Below are 23226 nucleotides of genomic sequence, written 5' to 3' on the forward strand. Positions count from 1 at the left end.
CAGCACCTTCGAGGCAAGAAGTTCATTTCTTCTGATAAGAGGGCAATAAATGCTTTTTCTCTGAAAGATTCAGGTGTCCTGTGGCTGCTATCTCGCTGCGAGTTTTTTCTTTAAAAAAAAGTATCCTACATAGCATAGCTTCTATTTTAACATTTTTTATAACCTAAAAAAAATAGGTTATATTTTTTGTAATAAGTAATAATGTATTAATTCTCTTAAGTAGTGTGTTAAATATTAACACACTACTTAAGAGAATTACCACACTACTTAGGACAATTAATACATTCTTACTTTCTAACTCAACACATATAATATTCGTTTTAATATTTGCGAAAAGCCAGTCATAAGATGGCTTTTTCACAGATGAAGAGATTTAAAAAGAAAAAAGAGGTTAAAAAAAACCCCCCACCCAGCAATAAGAGCAACCAGCCGGGGCAGGCATATATATATATAATATATTATACATATCATATATATATCATATAGCTATGACTTATATATATATATATCATAGCTATATTATATATATATATATGATATATATCATATATATGATATGTATGATATATAATATAGATGATATATATCATATCTATTACTATAAATACATATATATAGTAATATATATTCATATATATTTTCATATATATATGAAAATATCTATTCACATACATATTTTCATATATATGTGAAAATACATGTGCTGAGCACAGGGACCGAGGGAAGCGATCTCGCCGCGGCCGCGCTGCCCTGCAGGGATGCGGGACGGGACGCGCCCGTTCCTCGGGATGCGCTGGGGGCGGACACGGGGATGCGGAGCAGGACGGCTCCTCCCCGGCGGGGCGGGATGAGGGGCCGGGCGGAGGGGCACGGAGCCGGCCCGGGTGAGGAGGGAGAGGCCGCACGGAGGGACCATGTCGGGGACAGCGGGCACGGCCATCTGCCTGCTGCGCTGCGACCTGCGCGCCCACGACAACCAGGTAGGGAGCGCCGGGGCTTTCTGTAGCGCCAGTCCCGGTGTTTCGGGCAGGATGGGCAGGGATTGTCCCGCATCCCGCCCCGGCAGCTCTCACGGCCCGCTCTGTGTTTGCAGGTGCTGCACTGGGCTCAGCAGAACGCAGATTTTGTGGTTCCGCTCTACTGCTTCGACCCGCGGCACTACCTGGGCACCCACTGCTACAGCTGGCCCAAGACGGGGCCCCACAGGCTCAGGTTTTTGCTGGAAAGTGTGAAGGATCTGAGGGAAACACTCAAGAAAAAAGGAAGGTAGTTAAGAAAGCACCGTGCAAATACCACGTACATTTCTCTTCTCCTATTCTATTTCAACACATACCTGTGCTGTGACTCGGATCATGTGCTCTGGGCTCGGGTGGTGGCTGATTTCAGAGCTATTTCAGAGAGCCACAGCCCTTCTGTTGGGTACAGCAGGGTCCCTTGTGTAGCCCCTGCTGTGGTCACCTGCAGGGGGACAAAGAGCCATCCGGGCTCTGTGCCACGTGGGTTTTGCTTTCTCAGGTACCCCTGAGGTGATGAGTGTCAGCCCTGAGTGCTTTGCCCAGAGTGCTGAGAGTGGGAAACACAAACAGCAGAATTTTGAGATGAGGGCAGTTACAGTAGCCACTGTGGCCAGGAGCCTTTCCTTGTCCCTGGGGAGCTTCCCCTGGGAGTTGGCTTGAGACAGACCAGCATGGAGCCTGGCTTCTGAGAATGGGGAGTTACATTTTCTTATGCCTTGTCCTGCTAAACCCAGGCTTTAGACTCGGATATCCTTGTTTATGATGCCTTTAGAACCATAGTTGGGGTAGACCAGGGCCTGAAGAATCCACTACCAGATAATATCTGGCTTTGCAGAGCAAAATATCATGGAGTCATAGAATAGTTTGGGTTGGAAGGGAATCTTAAGGGCTATCCAGTCCAATCCCCCTGCACTGAGCAGGGGACATCTTCAACCAGATCAGGTTCAGAGCCCTGTTCAGTCTTACCTTGAATATTTCCAAGGATGGGACAACTTCTCTGAGAAACTTGGACAAGGTGGATCAACCAGCCCTTGAGTCTCTTTAGTGTGTGAGGATAAACAGATTCACTTTTAGGTAACAGCCTGGCTTTGTGCCCAGTCATCCTTTCTGAGGCATCCAGAGTGGCAGAAATGTGTTTGACACAAACAAAGCCCCAGAGGCTTACAAACTCTGTTCAGGGGCTCCTAAAAAATGCAGGCTGGTCAAATCCTGTCTGTCTGCCCCCACACACTGTTTGTGCTCCATAGAAAACTGGGACACGAGTGCCTGCCTGGGCTGGGATGATGGCCTCTTGTGCACATAAATAACAATAACATCAAACCTACTTCAGGCCAGTATTTTGTATTTTAGTACCCTGGTTGTGAGGAAGGGGAAGCCGGAAGATGTGGTCTGTGATCTGATTACTCAGCTGGGCTCTGTCACTGCTGTGGTTTTCCATGAAGAGGTAAGGGAAATACTCCAGTGACACAGTTAAAAGATAAAATCATGCTCTGAAGGTTTCTTCCACGACCAAGTGGTGATGCAGATCCTGTGTGTTTCTTGGCTGTGGTGTTGTTAACCTTGGGTAGTTCCTGGGATGGGGATTCCCTGAGTGGGAGTCCTCGATGGGGCCGAGGGAGGAAGGTAACGTGGAGAAGCATGAGGAGGGCGAGACCAGGGACCAGGGTCTTTGTGCACGTGGGAGCTGCATTTGTGGAGCCCTGGCCTCACTCTTTTGTTCTCCCTAGGCCACTCAGGAGGAGCTGGATGTGGAGAAGGGGCTGTGCCAGGTGTGTGGGCAGCACGGGGTGAAGGTTCAGACGTTTTGGGGCTCCACGCTGTATCACCGGGATGACCTTCCCTTCAGGCCTATTGACAGGTGGGCTGCTCTGTGCTATCACCCCTCACTGTCCTTTGTGTTTCTCACTCTGGAGGGCTCCCAGTCCTCTGGTCCCACAGGGAAAGGACCTATTAGTCCATCTATTTCTGTTTTTATGGAGCAGTGCTGTTGTGCTCAGGCACACAAAGGGGAAGCAGCACATTCAGCCCTCTGCACCTGTAGGATTTATGCTTCTGTATGCATGAAAGGTGTGTGACCATTCATTAAGGGGCTGGAAAAGACCTCTAAGATCATCAGATCAAACCATTAACTAAGCCAACCCCACCAGTAAACCATATCCTTCAATGCCACATTTGCACATCTTTTAAATCCTCCAGGGACAGTGACTTCACCACTTCCCTGGACAGCTTGTTCCAGCCTCACCACCCTTTCTGTGGTCAGGAGAACTTTAGGAAAAGTTTCTGTGAAGAAACTTTTCCTAATATCCAATCTAAACTTCACCTGAAGCAACTTTATAGAACCATTAAATGGTTTGGGTTGGAAGGAACCTAAGAGATGATTGACTTCCAACCCCTCCTTGATGTGTGTGTACTCTTCACTGCTCCCTCAGTAGTCACCTGAAGTGTGGTTGATGGAGTTGAGTGATTCATGGTATTCTGTAGAAAATACATGTAATAAGGGCAGGCAAGTCAGGCCATGAAAATGCCTGTTTTTCTCCTTTGAGGCACCAGGAGGATGTAGATTTTTACACTGACATCAGCTGTGTTAATCAGAAGTTAGGTGAGATATATCTGGCTCTCATGGATTTCCCCCCCAGGGCACACCTTAAATTGAAAAGGCACAATTTGCATCAGAAGCAGAAAGAAATGGGTGACTGTTATCCCCGGGGGCCTCTGCCCCTGTTGTGCCTGGCAGTGTTCAAGGGGGGCATCACAAAGGTGAGAGGACAGCCTGGAATGCTGCTCCTGCTCCCGAGGAGGGGCTGTGTGGTGTGGGGAGGGGCCGGGGCAGTGACCTGGCTGCTCCCATCTCTGCAGGTTGCCTGATGTCTACACCCACTTCAGAAAAGCGCTGGAATCCGGGGCCAGGGTCCGGCCAACCCTGCGGATGCCGGATCTGCTGAAGCCCCTGGCTCCAGGGCTGCAAGAAGGGAGCATCCCTACAATGGAGGATTTCGGGCAGAAGGGTGAGGAAACTTAATTTGGAAGTTGTTCTAATGAAATCCTGATTAGATTCTGTTCTTTAAAATATCCTGCTTAGGTCTGTTTTGAAAAATGTGGTTTATAAAGTGAATAATTTCCTGCTGCTGTAGATTCCCAGATGTTCAGCCAGGCTGAATCAGGTACCTAAACCAAACATCTTGCAGTGCATATTATACTCTGTCACAGAAAAAATATCTTTTTGTAAAAATGCAGAGGCAACTAGTGCCTGAGAGATACATGAAATGTGGTCCCTAAGGATGATTGGATTATCATGGCCCTTTCAGCCTGGGAGGTGCTGTAGAAGCATCTGTCTTTAGTTGCAGGAATGGGCAGATATTTGTCTTCAAATTAAAAGAGAGTAGGTTTAGATTAGATGTGAGGAAGAAATTCTTCCTTCTGAGGGTGGTGAGGCCCTGGCACAGGTTCCCAGAGAATCTGTGGAAGTGCCATCCCTGGAAGGGTTCAAGGCCAGGCTGAACAGGGCTTGGAGCACCCTGGGATAGTGGAAGGTGGTGTCCCTGTCCATGGCAGGAGGCTGGATCTGATCTTTAATGACCCTTCCAACCCAAACCATTCTGTGATTCTGTGATATGTCTCTTGCTGAGAACCAAAACACAGAGGCAGTGGTTGCCCTTCAAACTGTCTCAGTTCACCCACTCTGCAAACACAGGTGAAATCCCTGTGTGGGAATTTCCTACCCTGCACATGGGTAGAAAACATCCTTAGTGATTTTTAATATGTTTGATATGACCCTTATTTTAAAGGAAAACCACACAATCTTTTATGCCCTCAAAGCAGACATCCCCACTGCTGAGCATCCCTAGATTTTAAGCTCCCTGCCTTTGAGATGCTTTCCCAGAGGGTAACAAGGTGTTGGTGTTTTCTGTGGCAGATCCTGTGACTGATCCCAGAACAGCCTTCCCCTGCAGTGGAGGAGAGACCCAGGCTTTAATGAGGCTGCAATATTATTTTTGGGACACGGTAACTCTTACATTTCCTTGCCTACATCCTCCCCCTTGTACACATGGCTGTGCAAGTGGGTGAGGCTGCAATTGCACTTCCTAATAATATTTCCTTAGCTCCCATATAAAACTTGACAAAGGAGGGAATTAGCATTATTTCAGTTTTTCAGAGAGACAAACAAGACCAAAAAGAAGTCATCTGAGACTGGGGAATGTAACCAAAAACTTAGGAACCTAGTTTACTGGCCATCTCTCTGAAGTATTTTTTTCCATTCACTTCTGGGACTTGGGACAAAATCTTTTAGCTGCTTTACCTTGATTTGCTCCTTCTATGCTCATGTTCCACATCATCAGCAATGTAGTTCCTCTGTTTTGGAGGAGTGAAAAGTGGCCTGAAGGGCTGGAATTGCAACTGGGGTGTGGAACAGCTGACCCAAGTTCTGCCTGCAGTTATAAATAGTAGGAGGTTTCTGTAGTCTGGTTTGAAATCCTGCAGCCAATCATGACAGTTACTATTTGTTTCCTTGCTTTGGTGGAGTGGAGCTCCTGCTGACTGCATTTTGTCAGACAGTTTTTGAACTTCTTTCTGGTCTAGTTTGAGGAACTGTCTTGAATTTGCCATGTCTGAATTCGAAGGTAGACATGTTGATTTCCAACAGCATCAGACCCAAGCAGTTTTCTGGATAAAGGTGGGAGAACCTCTCTAGCTGAGATGGGTTGAAAGTGTGGTGTGGGACAGCCCCCAGGGCATCCTTTCAGCTGTGTTTCCCAAATTCCTGCATTCCTTTGCTTTTGGGGAGCACTGTCCTGGTTTAACCCCATAAAGCATCTCAGCCCCACAGCAGCTGCTCCCTCAGTTCCTGCCAGTGAGATGGAGGAGAGATTCAGAAGGATTAAAGTGAGAAAAGTCACGTGTTGAGTTAAAGACCATTTAATAGGGAAAGCAAAAGCTGTGTGCACAGGCAAAACAAGGTAAGGGTTCATTTCATTCTTCCCACCACTGGGCAGGTGTTCAGCCATCCCCAGGAAAGCAGGGCTCCATCACAGTTACTTGGGAAGACAAATGGCATCACTCCAAACATCCTAACTTCCAGCTTTATATGCTGAGCATGACATCATATGGTCTAGAATAGCCCTTGGGTCAGCTGGGGTTGGCTGTCCCAGCTGTGTCCTCTTCCAAATCCTTGTGCACCCCCAGCCTACTCAGGGTGGGGTGGTGAGAGAAGCAGAAAAGGCCTTGAGGCTGTAGGAGCTCTGCTCAGCAGAAAGGAAAACATTGGTGTGCTCTCTGCACTGTTTTCAGCACAAATCCAAAACAACCCCAGATTAGCTGCAATGGAGAAAATTAACTCCATCCCAACCAAAATGAGTACAAGTGTGGGTAGCTTTTACTCTTGGTCAAGCACTAATGTAATCAGAGCTGGAAAACCTGTTCCTTCTTTTTTTGTAATGCAAATATTGAGCTACAACAGCCCTTTAGCAATTATAACCTGTGCAGTGAAGGTGATCAAGGAGAGGTTAGTCTTCCCTGTGTCCTCTGCATTGTCCATGGAATGCTCAGAACATGGAAGATCTGCCTCCTGCTGTAAATGTGAAACACGGAAACAACAGTGGTCAGGGTTCCTGCAGCTGAGTGCTGGGGGCTGTCACATATGGAGGGGTTTCATAGTTGTTTGTAAGTAAAGTTGAGTTAATAGAAGAAATAACAGTTGATGATTTTTGAGTGTATCTATAGCAAAGAAGAAGACAAGGTTGTTAGCATGAGACTAGATTAGAAAAGATACATAAAAATTTTTGTAAGCTAGAGTACGTGTATAAGTAGATGTGTATATGTGGTTTATTAAATTTTTGTAAAACTTTTACTAATTATATTAACACTAATTGTTTTGTACCAGTAAATATAATAAATTATTGCAATGTAGTTAATGACTTAAAATTACACTTTATTAAGAGTATATAAGGTAGAAAACACAAAAAATAAAAACTTTATTTTAACACTAACAGTCACACTGGTTCTAGAACCCCCAAACAAGCAGCCACAAGGCTCCCAGTTCTACTGGTGCTTTTCAGTGGGTTTCTGATCCAGAATCAGATGGGGATGGGCAGGGAGCAGCACAGCCAGGTGCACAGTGCTGGTGGATAGAAAGGTGCTGTAGGCTGAAGCAGGGAGCACGGCTTGTGGCACACCCCCAGAGCTGTAATGAAGATTGCTGGCCTGATTCCTGCCTGTGTGCTGGGGGCAGCAATTGGCAGCTGTGCAATCCTTGCAGGCAGCCATGAGAGGGAGCCCAGCCCTGCCAGATTGCTCTGGCTGCAGAAGGAAAGAACATTTACAAGCAGGTTGCTTGTAAAGTATTGAAATCTTTTGTTCTTTTGCTCCCACAGAATCTGGTTGCTTCTTACAAGGAGACTCGGAATGGCCTGGTGGGAATGGATTACTCCACGAAATTCGCACCATGGTAAAGATTTTTGTTGAGACTGGGAAAGCCTTTTCTGTTTCCATCCCAAACAGATGTTACCTGTCTGCTGAGTGCTGCTGGGCACGGGTAGGGGTCTAGGTGTGGTTCCTTTGGCCCTTTTTATGGTGCTAGAGCAGCTCTGAGGCTGCAGTGAGGCAGAACTGTGCTGGGAGCACAGCGTGGACAGGGAGCAGGAGGGACTCACCATTTGCCTTTGGCTTTGTGCTGCTTTGTGTGGGAAAGGAAAGGCAGGGAGGCAGCACAGCTTCAGCCTAATTCTGGTTTCCTGAATAGTTTGGGGCAGGTCACACCACCTCTCTGCCATTCTGCAGGGTGAAGAGACACTTCTGGTTATTCCTGTAGGAAAGGATCTTTTGTGTGGGTAAATATTTGATTTTTAATTAGGGACTTTAGTCCCTGGTGCTGGAAGAGGCAGAGTTAACTCCAGACTGGAATTGAAGCAGCAGCAGAGCCCAGTTCAGCCTAAACTGAGAGCATCTGGATTCTCCCAACAGAATTGCAATGAGAAGCAAATTTCAGAGGCTGTTACAGGTTGGGATTTTGTTTCCAGCGAGCTTTGTGCTGTGATGGTTGCAGTGGATGGCTCCATCTGGTGGCACTTTGGGATCCCAGGACTGCTGGCTCTGTGGAATTTTGTTATTTGTGGCCTCCACTTGAGTTTTTCCAAGCTGGCCATTTGCTCAGAGCAAACAGTTCTGATCTGCCTGCCCCAAAATGTTCCTCTGTCACATAATCAAAATCAGAAAAGTTCAGGTTGCAGCCAGTCATTCCCATCTCATGCTGGCCTTTAAAGCTGGTGAGCAATTAAGGGAAAACTCTTCAAAGTCTTTCCTTCTGTTTTCCACAATTGATTAGAACATCCAGTGTTTCCACAAGCTGTAGTGGAAATGGCAGTAAAATGCATTTCTAGGAAAAGCAAGGTAAAAGCTGTTCTTGATCACCCTGTATGATGGGGTTGGAGTTTGCAAGTTCTTTCCTGCCTTGCAACAGCTCTGATTTGGAACAAATGGAAGAAGCCCAGTGGGTTGAAATGCCAGAGGAGGGTTTGATTCCCTAGTTTTCCTGCCAGGGCTCAGGTTTGCAGCAGTCACTTAACCTTCTGTGGTTGCTCAAATGAGCCACTGAGGTTCTGCAGGAAAAGGAGCCCTGGGCATAGGGAGGTTTGTGGTAAAAGGGCAGGTAGAACATGTGATGCAGGGTTGACATTTGAGATTCTTTTCTGGGTGTGTCATTGGGTTTGTTAAATCATTTAGACAAAACTTGTAAAACTTGAGTAAAATGATTTATCTCCATAGCTTGGAGACTCCTGTAACAGTCATACTCCAGGAAGGAGAGGATCTTGATTCTTGGAAGGGAATTCTCTCTCTTGAAGAGTTGCAGGAAGTTACAACTTGACTAAAGCCATTTAGGAAGTCAGGGGCAGCACTGCAAGCTGAAGAAAATTTTTAGACAACAACTTTAGACACAAAACTGCCCCTCTCCTCCCTCTGAGCTGACATCAAGCTGTCAGTCCTGTGTGGCATTCAGACATCATTCCTCTGCTTTCAGGCTGGCACTGGGCTGCATCTCACCTCGATACATCTATGAGCAGATCCAGAAGTATGAGAGAGAGAGAACAGCAAATCAGAGCACATACTGGTATGTCTTTGCACCATCAGCATGGCTCATTTTCTCTGAAAAGGAACCTGGTATTTCATGCACAGGAGAGTGATTTGTTAACTCTCTTTGTAATGAATGTTTGTTTTTCCTCTGCCTGCTGGCTGGTTCCTCTGGGTTGCACTGCAGTTCTCTTTCAGTACAGATTTATTAGTCTATCTTCAACACCCAGGGGCTTTAGGCACTTTGTAAGTAAAGATTATGAATGCCAGTTGTCATTATTATTGCTGGGAAATCTTGGCTCATGATTTTTGAAAACAATCTCAGCAAATCAGCACCATCCATCTCTGTGTTCTTATGGGCTAAATGAGAAGGAGGAATAGTTTACAAATAAAAGCCAAAGGGTTTCTCAGACTGAGGATATGAGCCCAAAGGTCTCAGTGACTGTGTGACTCATTCAAATCTCATGGTGTTTGAAGGTCCCATGGCCACAGGTCCAGCAAGTGGCCCTGTGTTTGCTCAGCTACCTGGCCATGACCACCAAATCAGAGCAGGGGGAAGAGGGCACTAGGAACTGGGTTTAATGCACCCCATCCTATCCATCCTATAGTAGAGGAAATGTATTTAAATATCTGTATAGAGGCTTTGCCCCAGAGGTCCCAGTTGCCCTTGATGGGCTGCAGCTGTAACCAATGAAGATGACTGGGATAAAAGGGGGCAGGTTAGCCAGTCAGGGAGAGCCTTGAAGGAGCCCTGACCTGAGAGAGAACAGCATGCAGAAGAAGGAGTCAGTGAAGAGCTGCAGCCATGAGAATACACCAAAGAGGTATGGACTTGAGAAGTCTGAGCATATCATTATAGGACTCTAGAGAAATAGAACAACAATTATTGGTGACCCCGATGTGATAGTTAGCAGAAGATAAGACAGCTGAGAGCTGTGGCAGCCAAGAGCTGTGACAGAACATAGCCTTTGGGTCAGGGAGCTGTGAAAGAGTATGGCCTTTGAGCAAGGAGCTATGTGTGTTGAACATGGCCTGTGAGTCATGGAGAAATGTATGTATTGTACTTGAACATCTGTACAACTGTTAACTCATGTAAAAGAAAAGGGGGAAATATAGTAGAGGAAATGTATTTAAATATCTGTATAGAGGCTTTGCCCCAGAGGTCCCGGTTGCCCTTGATGGGCTGCAGCTGCGATGTCCTTAATTGGGCTGCAGCTGTGACCAATGGAGATAACTGGGATAAAAGGGGGTGGGTTAGCCAGTCAGGGAGAGCCTTGGAGGAGCCCTGACCTGAGAGAGAACAGCATGAGAAGAAGGAGTCTGTGAAGATCTGTAGCCATGAGAATACACCAAAGAGGTATGGACTTTAGAAGTCTGAGAATATCATTATAGGACTCTAGAGAAATAGAACAACAACACCATCCTGTCACTCATGCTCTTCCTCACCTCTCAGATTATCCATCCCTGTGCTGGCCTTGAACTTGTTCAGCTCTGCCCAGACACTGTGAATCAGAACCTGGAGGTCTGATAGAGAAACAGGGTCATGGTAGAGCCTGGCCTAACACTAGACCTGGATGGGAAAAATCCCAAACCATAATATCTGTGCAAACTCTAGAACTAAATATTCATTTTGGTTTGTTACATTTGCAACATGTCAAACAGCACAGTGGTTGGTGAAGAACAGGCAGAACACTGCCAACCTTTCTGGCCACAATGCTCAGTTTCATTAAAATTCAAATTGACAGATAAAATATCAACAGCCATGAAGTGTATTTTTTTTTTTTTTTTTTTTTTTTTACTTCAAAGGCAGTTCAGAGAGGAAAGATTTCAATAAATGAACATACTCCTGTTTTCCATCTTACAGTCAGCCTGCCTGCTTGCAGCTGGCATGCCATGGTGATTTTAGCATTTTAAAGTGTTCAGTAATTACAAAAATTAAGCTGTCAAGCTCCCAGGAAGTCATTTGTATAATGAAGTACAGGTCATGGTGGCTGCACATTGAATCTCAGTGTTATGACACTGTTTTTTAGGATTTAGACAGTGTCCTGTTCAGGTTGGACATTAGGAGGAATTTCTTGTCTGAAAGGATGATTAGATTTGGGAGTGGATTTTCCAGGGAGGTGGTGGAGTCACTGTCCCTGAAGGTATTTAAGGAAAGACTGGACTTGGTGCCATGGTCTGGTTGACACCGTTGTGTTTGGTCAGGGATGGGCCTGGATGGTCTCAGAGGTCTTTTCCACCCTGATTCCCTAATTCTGTGATTCTGTTCTGTAACCAGATTATCCAGAAGGATCTTGTCAGCCTAAAAATCAGCTGAGCAGAGAGCTTCCCATATGGCATAGAGCTGAAGCAGGTTTCTGAGGCTGATGTGCCATCATTTTATAAGAAGCTCTTTTTATATAAAAGATGTTATATAAAACTGTCCTTTTTTTTCCATGGGCCTAGCACCTGATCTAATGGGCTCGAGCACTGTAAACCAGTTTTGAAAGGTGTCTTAGAGTCCCTTGCCAAGGTAATTGCTTAAATCAACACAAATAATTCAACACAAAGCTCTCAGGAATGTGCTGATGTGCTCGTTCCTGTGGAAGTGTGAAGCTCAATCAGGCCCTTGCCCTGCTCTGGGGAGAATTACACCCCAGCAGGGATGGAGGAGGAACATGTTTCCTGAAACTCTGCTCCTGCACCTGAGCTAAGGAAAGCTTCCCAAGTGATTCATGCAGAGTTTGCTTTCCCTGTAAGCCAGACAAGCAGGCTTGGGGAAAGAACTGGTGTCACCGGGAAGATCCCTGAAATCCCTCGTGTTGCCACATTTCTCTTCACAGAGAAAAGCAAGGCACAGTTCTTCCCAAGAATATTTCTGGGTTTCACATTCTCTGAACCTCAGAGAAAGGAAAAACACAATTCTTATCTCATTTGCTGTGCCTGTGTTGTGCCAAAGTAGAATGCAATATGGAGATTGTTTACCCACAGTGATGGTGTTTTGTTCCTTGGCCTATCAGGGCCAGGTGTGTGTGAGTTGGGACTGTCGGTGACAGTCATGAGATTCTGTGCAGTGTGTGCAGAGTTGAGTGCTTGGCAGGTTCAGTTTAGATGTAATATAGTGTAATATAATATAGAATAATATAGTATAATAAAATAATTAATTAGCCTTCTGATAAGATGGAGTCCTCCTCATCATTTCTCCCTACCACAGGGGTTGTCCTGTTACAATACACTCGTTGTGAATAAACCTCTGTTATGGTGGGTAAATAAACACTGTTAATGGTGGGTTGTATGGAAGCAAAATCCTTGTTCAGTTATCATATCTGAGCCACAGTGAAATACTGAGATGGCTTTGTGTTTCAGGGTCCTGTTTGAACTGCTGTGGAGGGATTACTTTCGGTTTGTGGCCCTGAAGTATGGCAGAAGGATTTTCTCATTAAGAGGTGTGTATGCATCACCACATTTAGGGGGGAAAGGTACTCTCTTAACCACAGGGAAAGTAAGAGAAGAGGCTGTTTGTAGCATTCACATTCTCTGAAAAAATCCCTTTGCCCAGGATTTTTCTCCTGGGAAGCTGAGAAGCCTCAGAGAAAAATGGAAACAATTCTTATCTCATTTGCTTCTCCTGGGTTTTGCTCATGTGGAATGTGTTTGGAGATTGTTTACTCACAGGTGATTGTTTCATTGGATTCTGCTGTGAGTTGTTTTGACTCTCTGGCCAACTGGGGCCAAACTGTGTCAAGACTCTGGAAAGAGTCAGGAGTTTTCATTATTATCTTTTTAGCATTCAGTAAGTATCCTTTCTGTATCCTTTAGTATAGTATTCTTTAATATAATATAGTATTATAGAATAATAAATTAGCCTTCTGAGAACATGGAGTCAGATTCGTCATTCCTGCCTTCATTGGGGCATTCCCAACAAATACAGTAACTGTTGGCATTAAGTTGTACAAATGTTCTTCTCATGGTGCTTGTGTCACCACTCTGGGATGCTGCTGGGAGCTCTCTGTTAGCACAGAAATGCCTCAGCACCACAGTGCTGGACACTGACCCCCAAATCTGATGAGGTGCAGGGAGTATTATTGACAGTATTATTTTCTGTGGGAAACAGCAGCACAAGGAGAGTGAAGATGCTCTTTCCAGAGACATTCCACCTTTCAGCAGAATCCAGGCTTCAGGCTTGCCTGAGTTCTCCAGAGGACCTGGGACAGAGCAGGAACTGACCCAGAAGACTGAATGCCAAGAAACCAGATACTGCACCACATAGGAATCAGAATAAGATCTGGCTCCAGCCCCAGTGACAGGAGTGTGCAATGTGAAATGGGATCTGAGCACTCAGTGCAACAACAATACCCAGTGCATGTGTCAGGAGACCCTGCAGGTGATGCCTGTGCTGGGTGAGCTGCTCTGCAGGGGAGGCAGCACTGGCTTAGGTGCTCCAGGGCAGCCTGCCTGGCATCCAGCTGTGGCTGCAGAGGGACACGTCTCCCTCAGGGTCTGTGTCACATCTGCCAGGCCTGTGTGGCTGTTCTGATGGCATTGGGTGCCAGTGGTGGGCCTGATCAGGAATGTCTGTAGCTAGAGCTGTGTTGTCCCTGCTGCCTCTGCTCCATTGCACAGAAGGCTGTAATTGCCACTGCATCCTGCAAACATGAAATCCCCCCCCTCATCTGTTCCTATCCCATTTGCAGGGGCAAAGTGTTACCTGAGGCTTCTGCCAGGTAATTCTAGGTTTAGTACCTACTGCAGAAACAGATTGCACATAAACTTTGTCCTGGAGTAAAGCTGAAAAAGAAAATACCAGCATAAGCCAGAGCACATCTCTACTTGTGAGGTCTGAGTCATTTTTAATGAAAAAGGGAAAAAAAAAGCAAACATCAGCAAAACAAATAAACAATGTCCATTAGGGCTTGAGCACCCTCTGTGTGCAAAAGACACCCCTTTGCAACACTTAAGGGGAGGAATGGATCATCTCTAAACCTGTGCAGGTTTGTTTGTGATGGCATGGACAGGCTGTGCTTCACCCTCACTCCTTGTGTCAGCCAAGCTCCCCTGGCTGTGTTGGGGTCTGAGTAACTGCCTGTGTCAGTATTTCTTCATCAGCAGGTCATTATTTTCCTCCACAGGGCTTCAAAGTAAAGAGATCCCCTGGAAAAAGGACCTTCAGCTCTTCAGCTGTTGGAAAGGTCAGTAGGAGCCACAGGTTTGGCTGGCTGTGTTTTGTTCTCCAGCTGTCTGTTGGGGCTCACAGTGCCCTAACCCTGACTCAGGTCTTTGTAGGGGAGCTGCCAGCATGGTCAGGGCTGGCATTTAAACTGGCATCACCAGGGTATGAATGTGTGTGGCCTCCCTTCCCAGACTGAGCAGCCCACAGGGTTACCCTGCTTTGTGAGGTGCACTGCAGGTAGATTTTCCTGCCCAGGAGGGAGTGTTTGTGACCTGCTGGCCCCTTGTGTTTAGTCACACAGAGGCTGACCAGCCCTTCTTATCAATATTAGATTGCCATGCCTTCTATGTTTGGTTCTGTTTGCTTTTGGTTACAAGGTTAAAACAGATTTAGACTTAAATCTAAATCATCTTTTTAAATCCCACAGCCTTTTCTTGAGCTGGTACAACTTTGTTGTTGTAACATGAATAGCAAGCATAACATCTCAAAACTTGGAGGGACAAACAGATGAAAGTATTAGAATCAGTGCAGGACACACCTCTGGATCTTTTCTTGTGTTAATGCCATGTGTACCCATTTGCACACAGGATCAAATAAATCATCCAGGCACAGTAAATCTTTTCCTTAACAACAGACAAACTCTGTTTTTCAGGTACTAAGCCTGGGGGATTTGTCCAGTACATCCCTCTGTTAGTCACCTGTCAAGAATCTTTCTGTTCTTGGCCCATCTCATTATTGTCTGCATATTTATTTTACTCTGCAAAATTTCCTGCAACTCACCTGATTGTTTTTCCAGCCTGAGATTTTTCTGTACTTTCTTTTTTTCTTCTTGCCAAAACTTCTCCCCAGCTTCATTTTCAGTATGATATCCAATTTAATTTCCAGTGGATCTTAGTGGCTTCACTCCAGCTAAACCACACTGAAATCTCTCCCTGCTGCTGTGCACTGGCACTGTCTTGGAAATGGCTGTGAATACATGAGCACAGGCTGGTTTATGAGTGCCCAAAAGCATCATGATACCCCAGTGCTGTGTTTTGTCTCTGCAGAGGGCAAAACTGGGGTTCCTTTTGTGGATGCCAACATGAGGGAGCTGAGTGCCACGGGCTTCATGTCGAACAGAGGGCGGCAGAACGTCGCCAGCTTCCTCACCAAGGACCTGGGGCTGGACTGGAGGATGGGGGCAGAATGGTTTGAATACCTGCTGGTAAGACTGAGCCCTTGGTGTGCCTGGAGTTTAATGACAGGCAGGAGGACAACCCTGACTTATAAGAAAGGGTACAGGTGATGATCAGTAATTTTCAGGCTGATACAAGACTGTGTAGATACTTTTTGCAGGGTGTGAGCTTCCCAAAGCTCACATAAGTAAAAGGAATTTTGCCACAGTGGAGCTGCCACCAACAAAGATGCAGCTAGGAAGTTTGCAGTAAGCTTTGATCCTCTGTGCAGGGTTTTAGCCAGAGATCTGTTGCACTTGACAAAACTTTCAAACATGAATTATGCTAACAATGCTCTGATTTGCTCACCCCAGAGGCTGATGAAGAGGAGGGCAGCCCAGAAATAGAACATAAAAAGAAGTGTGTGCTGGCACAGTGTCTGTGCATTGGTGGCTGTGGACTGGAAGCCAGCTAGGCAAGCACAGGCAAGCAGGGACAATGGCTGGATCAGCTTCCACAGAGCTCCACCCTGGCTGGAGGCATCCTTCTTCATTCTGGGCTGTTACAGGTCTCCCTGCCAACTGGAGCACCAGCTCCTCTCATATATCAATCAGCAGCTGAGTGAGCTCAGTTAAATAGCTGGGTCACTTCTCTGACCTCAGTCCCCATGGATTCTCATGGTACTGACTGAAAAAGGCCAAATATTCACATCAGCCTCACATTAAAGGTCTTATCTGTGGGATACAGGAGGCAACTGGCAATCAGAAAACTTTCCACTCAGAGTGCTGGATGGGCAGAGAAAGCCCAGTTACCCTGCCAATATCTGCAGTTAAAAGAGATTTTTTTGTGAATGTATTTTTTTTTGGAGCTGGGCTCTGACATGGCTTTGGCTGCAGGAGGAAAATCTGGGTGCTCTCCCATGCCAATGCTGTGAGCAGCAGTGGGCTTGGACAACAACACAGTGCAGGACTTCAGGATCCTCCAGAAAGGGGTTTGGGAGCTCCATGCTGGGATGCTTTTCCAGATAAAAGCAAGAGCCTTCCACAAGTATGTTCTATTGCACAGGTGAGGAAGACCTGGAAGGTCTCACACTAGAAAGATGCTGCTCTATTATTACATTTATTCCTAAGGACATGAATTCCAGCCTTGCTGAAGCAGAATTTATCCCACTGCACTGACCCTTTCACCAAGGGAAACCCCAGGTGCTGGTGGCCACTGTAGGTTGGTGTGGCACAGGCTGATCCTTGTGCCCTTTGGTCCCATCTTGTGTCACACAACTCTGGTGGCATCCCCAGAGCAGCACACAGGAGACATCAGCTTGCTGGGGAACACATGGCTGTAGAAGGGTAGAGGCCAGTACAGAACTAAAACTGGTCTCACTTGCCTCTAAAAAAAGGAAAGCAATGCCTGTTTTATCTCCAATACTGCCAGCAAAGGCCCACCAAGTGTTTGTGTGTGCCATCCACACCAGACAGGCAGGGAAACTTAGGCACAAGGTCTCTGCAACCTGCTGGAGCCAGGGGAAAGGCCAGAGACCACTGGTGTCCTGAACTGAGAATATCTCAGCTCTGACTTCAGTGATTTCATTCCCAGGGTCAGGCCCCAAGGAAAGGCAGAGAAACAAACAGAAGAGAATGCCAGGAAGGGGCAAGGCTGAGGGGGAAATGAGCCTGCCTCCTCCAGGCCCCCTTGGATTTGCCCTCACCTCCCACACATGCTTTCCTGCATGTTAAACACAATCAGGCCTCCAATGGCATCTTTCTTCCCTCCTTATCTCACCAGCTGGAGGAAGTGAGCTGGGAAGGGGAAGCCTGGTGTATAGGGAGCAGATCTGGCTGCTGCTCACCCTGACCCCAGCACTCACTGGTTCTGCAGAGAAAGGGCAGCTTGACAGAGCCCATTCCCTGGGCCTTCTGTCATCCTGGAGCATTGAGCTCCTCTCTCCAAGGAGTGGCTGAGATCTTGGAAACATCTCTGTGGCCTGGTTACTGCTGTGGCTGCAGTAAAGGGACAAGGGAACAGCACTGAACCAGCTCTTTGTGTCACAGCTGCTGATTTTGCAGCACAGACACCCCTGGTAATGCTCAGAGATCCCAAACTCTCCTTGCTATCACTTCCAGTCCCCTCCTGAGCAGGGTTTGAATTGTCCTACAACTGGAAAACTTCTGGTGTTGGATTTAAGCCACCCTGCCCAGCTGAAGAGCACTCAGATGGGATCATCTTCTGCTCTCAATTGTGCTTGTTTCAAAAGCCCTGCTCCATTTTATATAAGCATCCTTGAGAGTTTTTATTGTTTAGAGAAGGAACAACTTGACAATGGGAAAAAACTGCAGTGTTTGTATTGTTTGCATCCTCATATAAACTGTGTAGTTTGTCTGCACAGTCTGAGTTAGGCTTCTCTCCAAACTGCCTAGTAGGATCAGCAGAGATGATTTGGCAATGTGTGGTGTCTGGGTAACTGGTCAGAAAAAATTTTTTCTCATATTTGAATGCTTTATTTTGGAATATGAGCAGTCAAATGCTATGGCTGCTTTGAAGTCTGCCAAATTGTGGCAGAAAGAGAAGGATTTTCCTTTAAAAGGAAGTATACTGGGAAAGACTTTGATTGGACTTTTATCTGTTTTCTGACCTAAGGATTATGATCTGAAGTAGTCTGGGAAGCTGATCCCAGGCTAAAAAGCAGCCATGCAGGTCCTTTCCTGAGCCAGATGCCTGTACCAGCATGGGGGAGCTCTGACCAACCCAGTCTGGCTGGAGTGAATCCCATTCAAGGAAATGTCCCCCTGAGCTAAAGAATGGATGGGAAGATTGACCAAGGGCTAGCCCAGCTCTTCTGACAGTTTTCTCCCTCTGTTCTCAAGGTGGATTATGATGTTTGCAGCAATTATGGCAACTGGTTATACAGCGCTGGCATTGGCAACGACCCACGGGAGAACAGGAAGTTTAACATGATCAAACAAGGCCTGGATTACGATGGGAATGTAAGTCCTGTGTGGCTGCTTTACAGGGGTGAGTGCAGGCAAGGACATGTGGTGTTTTAGGGAGCAGAGGAGATCAATGTGCTGGGTGGATACAAAACCAGTTCTTGTGTCTCCTGGCCAGCAGTCAGGCAGATTCCTCGGTGTGTTCAGGGCGATGTAATTTAACAACCTGCTGCTGTCCCCAGGGATGTCCCCACACCCTCCCTGGTCACTGTGTTAAGTGTTTCATCACTATTTCTTCTGAGTCACAGCCTTATCCTATCAGAACATCACACAGATGCTTCCCTGAGCAGGGAGCAGCTTCTTGGAGAACTCAGGAGTTACCTGAGAGACAGAACCATTCCTTGAGAGGTGCTGAAGAGTAGATTAAACCTGTGACTCCTCAAACTATCCTCTCTGAAATTGCAGATAAATTGCCCTTTTCTATGGTATTCACATGTCCTCTGAACGGAGAGAGATTTAGCTTTCTCAGGATTTTCCTGAGAGAAGCAGAGAAAAGAATGTTAAAAATAATTCTTATCTCATTTGCTACTCCTGTGTTTGTGCCCATGGAGTGGGCACAAACTGGCAGGATTTAACAAGAATGGAGATTGTTTACCTGAGGTGATTGCTTGATTGGATTCTGGTGATGGTTGTTTGGATTCATTGACCAATTGAATCCGTGTGTGTGTTGGGACTCTTGGGCAGAGAGTCACAGGTTTTCCATTTAGTTAGTGATAGTTCTTGTTAGTGGGATACAGTGTAATATAGTTTTAGTATAATAAAGTAATTAATTAGCCTTTTGTCTTGGTTTGGAAAGACAGGAGTCTGTTCAGGAAGGCAGGAACCTCCCCTGAAATGGAGAATGTAAACCCTCCCCACCCCTCTGAATTGTAATGAATTTTAAATTAAGGGGCTCTCAGGCAAAAAATATGGGAGCAGGAAATAACCGTTCTTTAATAGGGAAGAAAAATAAAAGGATAAAATAAACAATGCAGTAAACTAGAACAACACTGACAGAGTCAGAACCCAGCCTGCCACCCTGTGGGTCAGGCTGTTGGCAGCAGAACCATTGGAATTGTGGCTCAGCCCTCCTGCAGTGTCAGGGGTGGCTCTGCTGGAGCAGGGATCCTGTAGAAAGGTGCAGTCTCTTCCTCTGAAGATCCAGGGGAAGAAGAGGCAGCTGCTGTTCCTCTGGGGAATCCAGTGGAGAAGCTGTGCTGGTGTTCCAGAATCTCCAGATTATATCCAGGTAGGAATGCTTGGCTCCTCCCTCTGGGCTCACATCTCCCAATGGGATGCTGTAGTTCTTATCAGCCATGCAAGGACATTCAATGGCTGTTATCAGCAGGTGTCCCCTCCTGAGGAAGGAGTGATTGTGATCACTCAGAAATAGATAAGGCAAACTGCCCACCTGACAAAAGACAGCTGCCATACAGATGGTGATAGAATACATCTTGCCTTGCAACCTGGAACACCTTCTAATATCATGAAGTTCTACATCTCATTCTTCCTGCCCATTGGGTATTGTAGCACTGATACTTTCCATGTGCTTAGCCAGTATTCACAAACTGTATTCCCTGTTTCCACACTGTTCCTTAGCTTCGTGTCAGGCTATGCTGTTGCCTTTTGGCACTGTAGCTGGCAGGATTTAACAAGAAATCAGAAATTGGTCCTAGTAGAGTTAATAGGAGGGATTCAGGAGCACAAGAGTGTGCAGCTGAGCTAGCCATCCTATTTTCCTTCAGTCACAGGAAACTTCTTGGGGGTGACTTCATTTCAGGATGTCCTAAACAGGACAGATGAAGAGTGCTGAAAATGCACCTCTGCCTCCCTCCTGTGCCTGCAGTGTGAGCATGGGAGAAGAGCTCCAGCATCCAGGTCTCTCTTTAGGCACTAATTCTGGGTGGAGGATTTAGTAAATGGGGCTAACCCTGGAAATCTGGCTCCTCTCTTTCCCATTGAGAAAGAGCCTTGCTGGGAAGCACTTAGAGATTGTCACTGAATGGATCCTGTCCTGTTGGTTCTGTTTGCAGGGGGATTATGTCAGGCTGTGGGTGCCAGAACTGCAGGGCATAAAGGGAGCAGACATCCACACCCCCTGGGCACTGAGCAGTGCTGCTCTCTCCCAGGCAGGAGTAACTCTGGGTGAGACCTACCCACAGCCAGTGGTGACAGCCCCAGAGTGGAGCCGACACATCCACCAGAGGCCTGTGAGTACTGGGAGGGCTGGGATGGGGTGGGAGGGCCAGGGGCTGCTCTGCATCAGTCTCTGTGAGTTCTGCTCTTCTTTCTCAGGTGTAAAGGGAAAAAAGTTCTTTTAATGCCAGCTCACATTACATCGCAGCAGGGACCATGCAGCCAGGATTATTTAGCTCTCTGTCCTACCCACTGTGGTGAAGTTTTTCTTAATATCCAACATGTACCTTCCCAGTCTCAGGCTATGTCAGGGAAGGTATAGGTTGGATATTAGGAAGAAATTTTTCACCAAAAGAATAATAAAGTACTGGAATGCTCTTCCCAGGGAGGTGGTAGAATCACCATCTCTGGATGTGTTTAAAAAAAGACTGGACATGGCACTTGGTGCTATAGTCTGGTTGGGGTGTTAGGGCATAGGTTGGACTCGATGATCTTAGATGTCTCTTCCAACCTCATTATTCTGTGATTCTGTGATGTAAATTTTTGCTGCTTCCCTGTCCCTTGTATAGTCAGCAGGGCTTAGCCACAGCATGTCCTTCTGAGCATCCTTCCATGCCCTGGCAGCCCCTCCAGAGGGATGGGGTTTCTCCAGGACCTCCACTGGTGTGACCACCCCCCCAATACAGGTGGACAGAAGAGAAACAACGCAGTTTCTCTGGGTTGTTCTGTCCTTTCTGTTCTCTGTCCTTTCTGCTCAGGAGGTGGAAGTACAACCAACCAACTTCCTGCTTGAGTGCATCCAAACTGGAGTCAGCAAGACCTGTTAATATAGGGACTGCTCCTTGCACTTTGATTTTTGAGTGTATCTTCCCTTTAAAATGGGGGCAGAATGAGTTCTTGATCCTGCAGCATGTCAAGGCTTTCATCTGCTGGCTGGGATGCTGTTCTTGGAGGAGGTGGGCATGGAAGGAAATGGATGTAACCAATGGTTGTGTATCATAAGAGTGTTCAGCATTTTGCCTTTCCCCCATGCATCTACCCTGCCTCCTCCTGAGTGAGGATACTTTGTGGAGGCTCAGAGTTAGATATTGCACCAAGTCAGTGAAGAATGAAGCATGCCCCCATTTCAGGTTTTAATCCCAAGGTGCAGTACCAAATTTTTAGGCCAGATTCCTTTGCCATGAGTGGAAAGTTTTGTGGAAGCAAAGCCTTCTGCTTCACCCATGCTGTTGAAGGGCCTGGATTAGTAACCTCCTGGGACGAGAGAAAGGATTCTGCAGGAGCACTTGGTGAGACACCAGTTTGAGGCAGTGATGAAACTTGAAGCCAAAGAGCTTCTCCATCAGGCAGAAGTTCAATTTTGATGAACTTTCCCAGCTCCCCTTACCAGAAACCGTGGTTTCATAAATCCCAGCCTAGAGCAATACCTGTCAGGCCTTCCTGCCTTTTTGAGTGAACTTGGGAGGCAGAAGTTCCATGTGCACGTTCTCCTGGATGTCAGCACTGCTTTGTGACCAAATCCACTCTGCAGCATCAGTAAATCTCTCGCTGTTCCTTGTCATTTGCCACAGGGAGGAAGTCCCCATCCCAGGGGCAAGAGGGGACCAGCACAGCACAAGGACAGAGGGATAGATTTTTACTTCTCTCGCAAGAAGGATGCTTGCTGAAGGCTGAAGGAGTGCTCAGCAGGAGGTTTTGCTGCTGAGGGTGCCTGGATAATGGTTAATCACCTTGAACAAACCAAAGATACAGGTTTGGCATGGTAAAATAACATGGGATCTGCCTGTCTGGTGTTCCCAGGGACACTCACTGGATGTGGGTGTTTGGAGGCTGTGTATTAGCACCTCTCCTTACTATCTGGAGCCAGTGGTTTATGTGGCAGGTGTTTTCAGTCAGAACTGAAACTTCTTATGCTTATTTTTCATTTCTTAAAGTTTTAAACCCACCAATCATTGTGCAATTAAAAGTTTTGCTACTGGAATATTTTATCTTCCTCATCTCCACAGATAGAGACTGCAGAGAATGTTCTTTTACTGTGTCTCCTGCAATATTTTGGAGACCACTGTGTTACTCCTGAAAATTTCCTTACCTGTTGGTTTGGTACCATCCTGGAAGCTGAAAAATGTTCAGTTCATAGCCAAGAGTTGTGTTTTGTACTCAGCATCAAAAACAGTTTGAAGTGGACTCCTAACCAGTTTTAGGATTTTATTTTTATGCAGAATGTTGTACTTGCTGGAAGAGTTTGGGAATTTGGAGATGGCCATATTTGTGCTGTCATGGAGCATTGTTATCTGAGGGGAGCCCAGATCTGAACATTTTGACAACCAAAGATGGGACGTGGTTTTAGATTTATTGCTACTAGAGATCCACTGGGCCTGTTCTGTAAAGAATAACTGCAGTACTGTAAAATCTCTGAATGTTCTGGGTTGATAGATTCAGGTCTGGGTGAGAAATAAACAGACATTTAATACATGAGCAAGTTGTTGTGCCAAAAGCAGAAAAACCAAGTGATTTTGAGCGTAAGCCCTGTCAGGGCCACATTAACAATTCTACCATTTGTTGTACTGGGGGCCTGGGCAGGAGGGCAGGAATGTAGCCAGGGTGGTTTGGGGTGGAATAGTGTGAAACAGCTTTAGTGACAGCATTGTTCTCTCTGGCATAAGTGTCTCCTGACACACAGCACAGATCCCTGTCCAGGCCACTCCAGAGGGCAGGGCACTATGTATGGACAAAGCCCAGCAGGAGAA

At 46.3% G+C, this 23226-nt stretch overlaps 1 protein-coding gene across 1 annotated transcript; it reads left to right on the top strand.

Annotated features, from left to right (window-relative positions):
• Positions 1–851: 851 nt before the first annotated feature.
• LOC139590784 (cryptochrome DASH-like) lies at positions 852–22948 on the top strand. Its single transcript, XM_071428518.1, has 14 exons — positions 852–980; positions 1094–1266; positions 2367–2460; positions 2744–2874; positions 3873–4021; positions 4930–5018; positions 7385–7458; positions 9028–9117; positions 12423–12502; positions 14186–14245; positions 15273–15430; positions 18242–18361; positions 20377–20553; positions 22051–22948. Exons 1-14 carry the CDS (start codon positions 915–917, stop codon positions 22144–22146), a joined length of 1557 nt encoding a protein of 518 aa, XP_071284619.1. The 5' UTR covers positions 852–914; the 3' UTR covers positions 22147–22948.
• The last annotated feature ends 278 nt before the right edge of the window (positions 22949–23226 follow it).

Source organism: Agelaius tricolor, unplaced genomic scaffold (genome assembly GCF_023055355.1).
Source record: "Agelaius tricolor isolate 1412-34295 unplaced genomic scaffold, bAgeTri1.0.p SCAF_6, whole genome shotgun sequence".
NCBI lineage: Eukaryota > Metazoa > Chordata > Aves > Passeriformes > Icteridae > Agelaius > Agelaius tricolor.

Bases quoted from the DNA above. Each gene is read 5' to 3' on its own strand.
- LOC139590784 (XM_071428518.1), top strand. From the start codon at position 915: ATGTCGGGGACAGCGGGCACGGCCATCTGCCTGCTGCGCTGCGACCTG. The intron at 5,019-7,384 runs GTAACTCTTACA...TTGCTCCCACAG, and splicing joins AATATTATTTTTGGGACACG to AATCTGGTTGCTTCTTACAA. The intron at 20,554-22,050 runs GTGAGTACTGGG...CATTTGCCACAG, and splicing joins GACACATCCACCAGAGGCCT to GGAGGAAGTCCCCATCCCAG.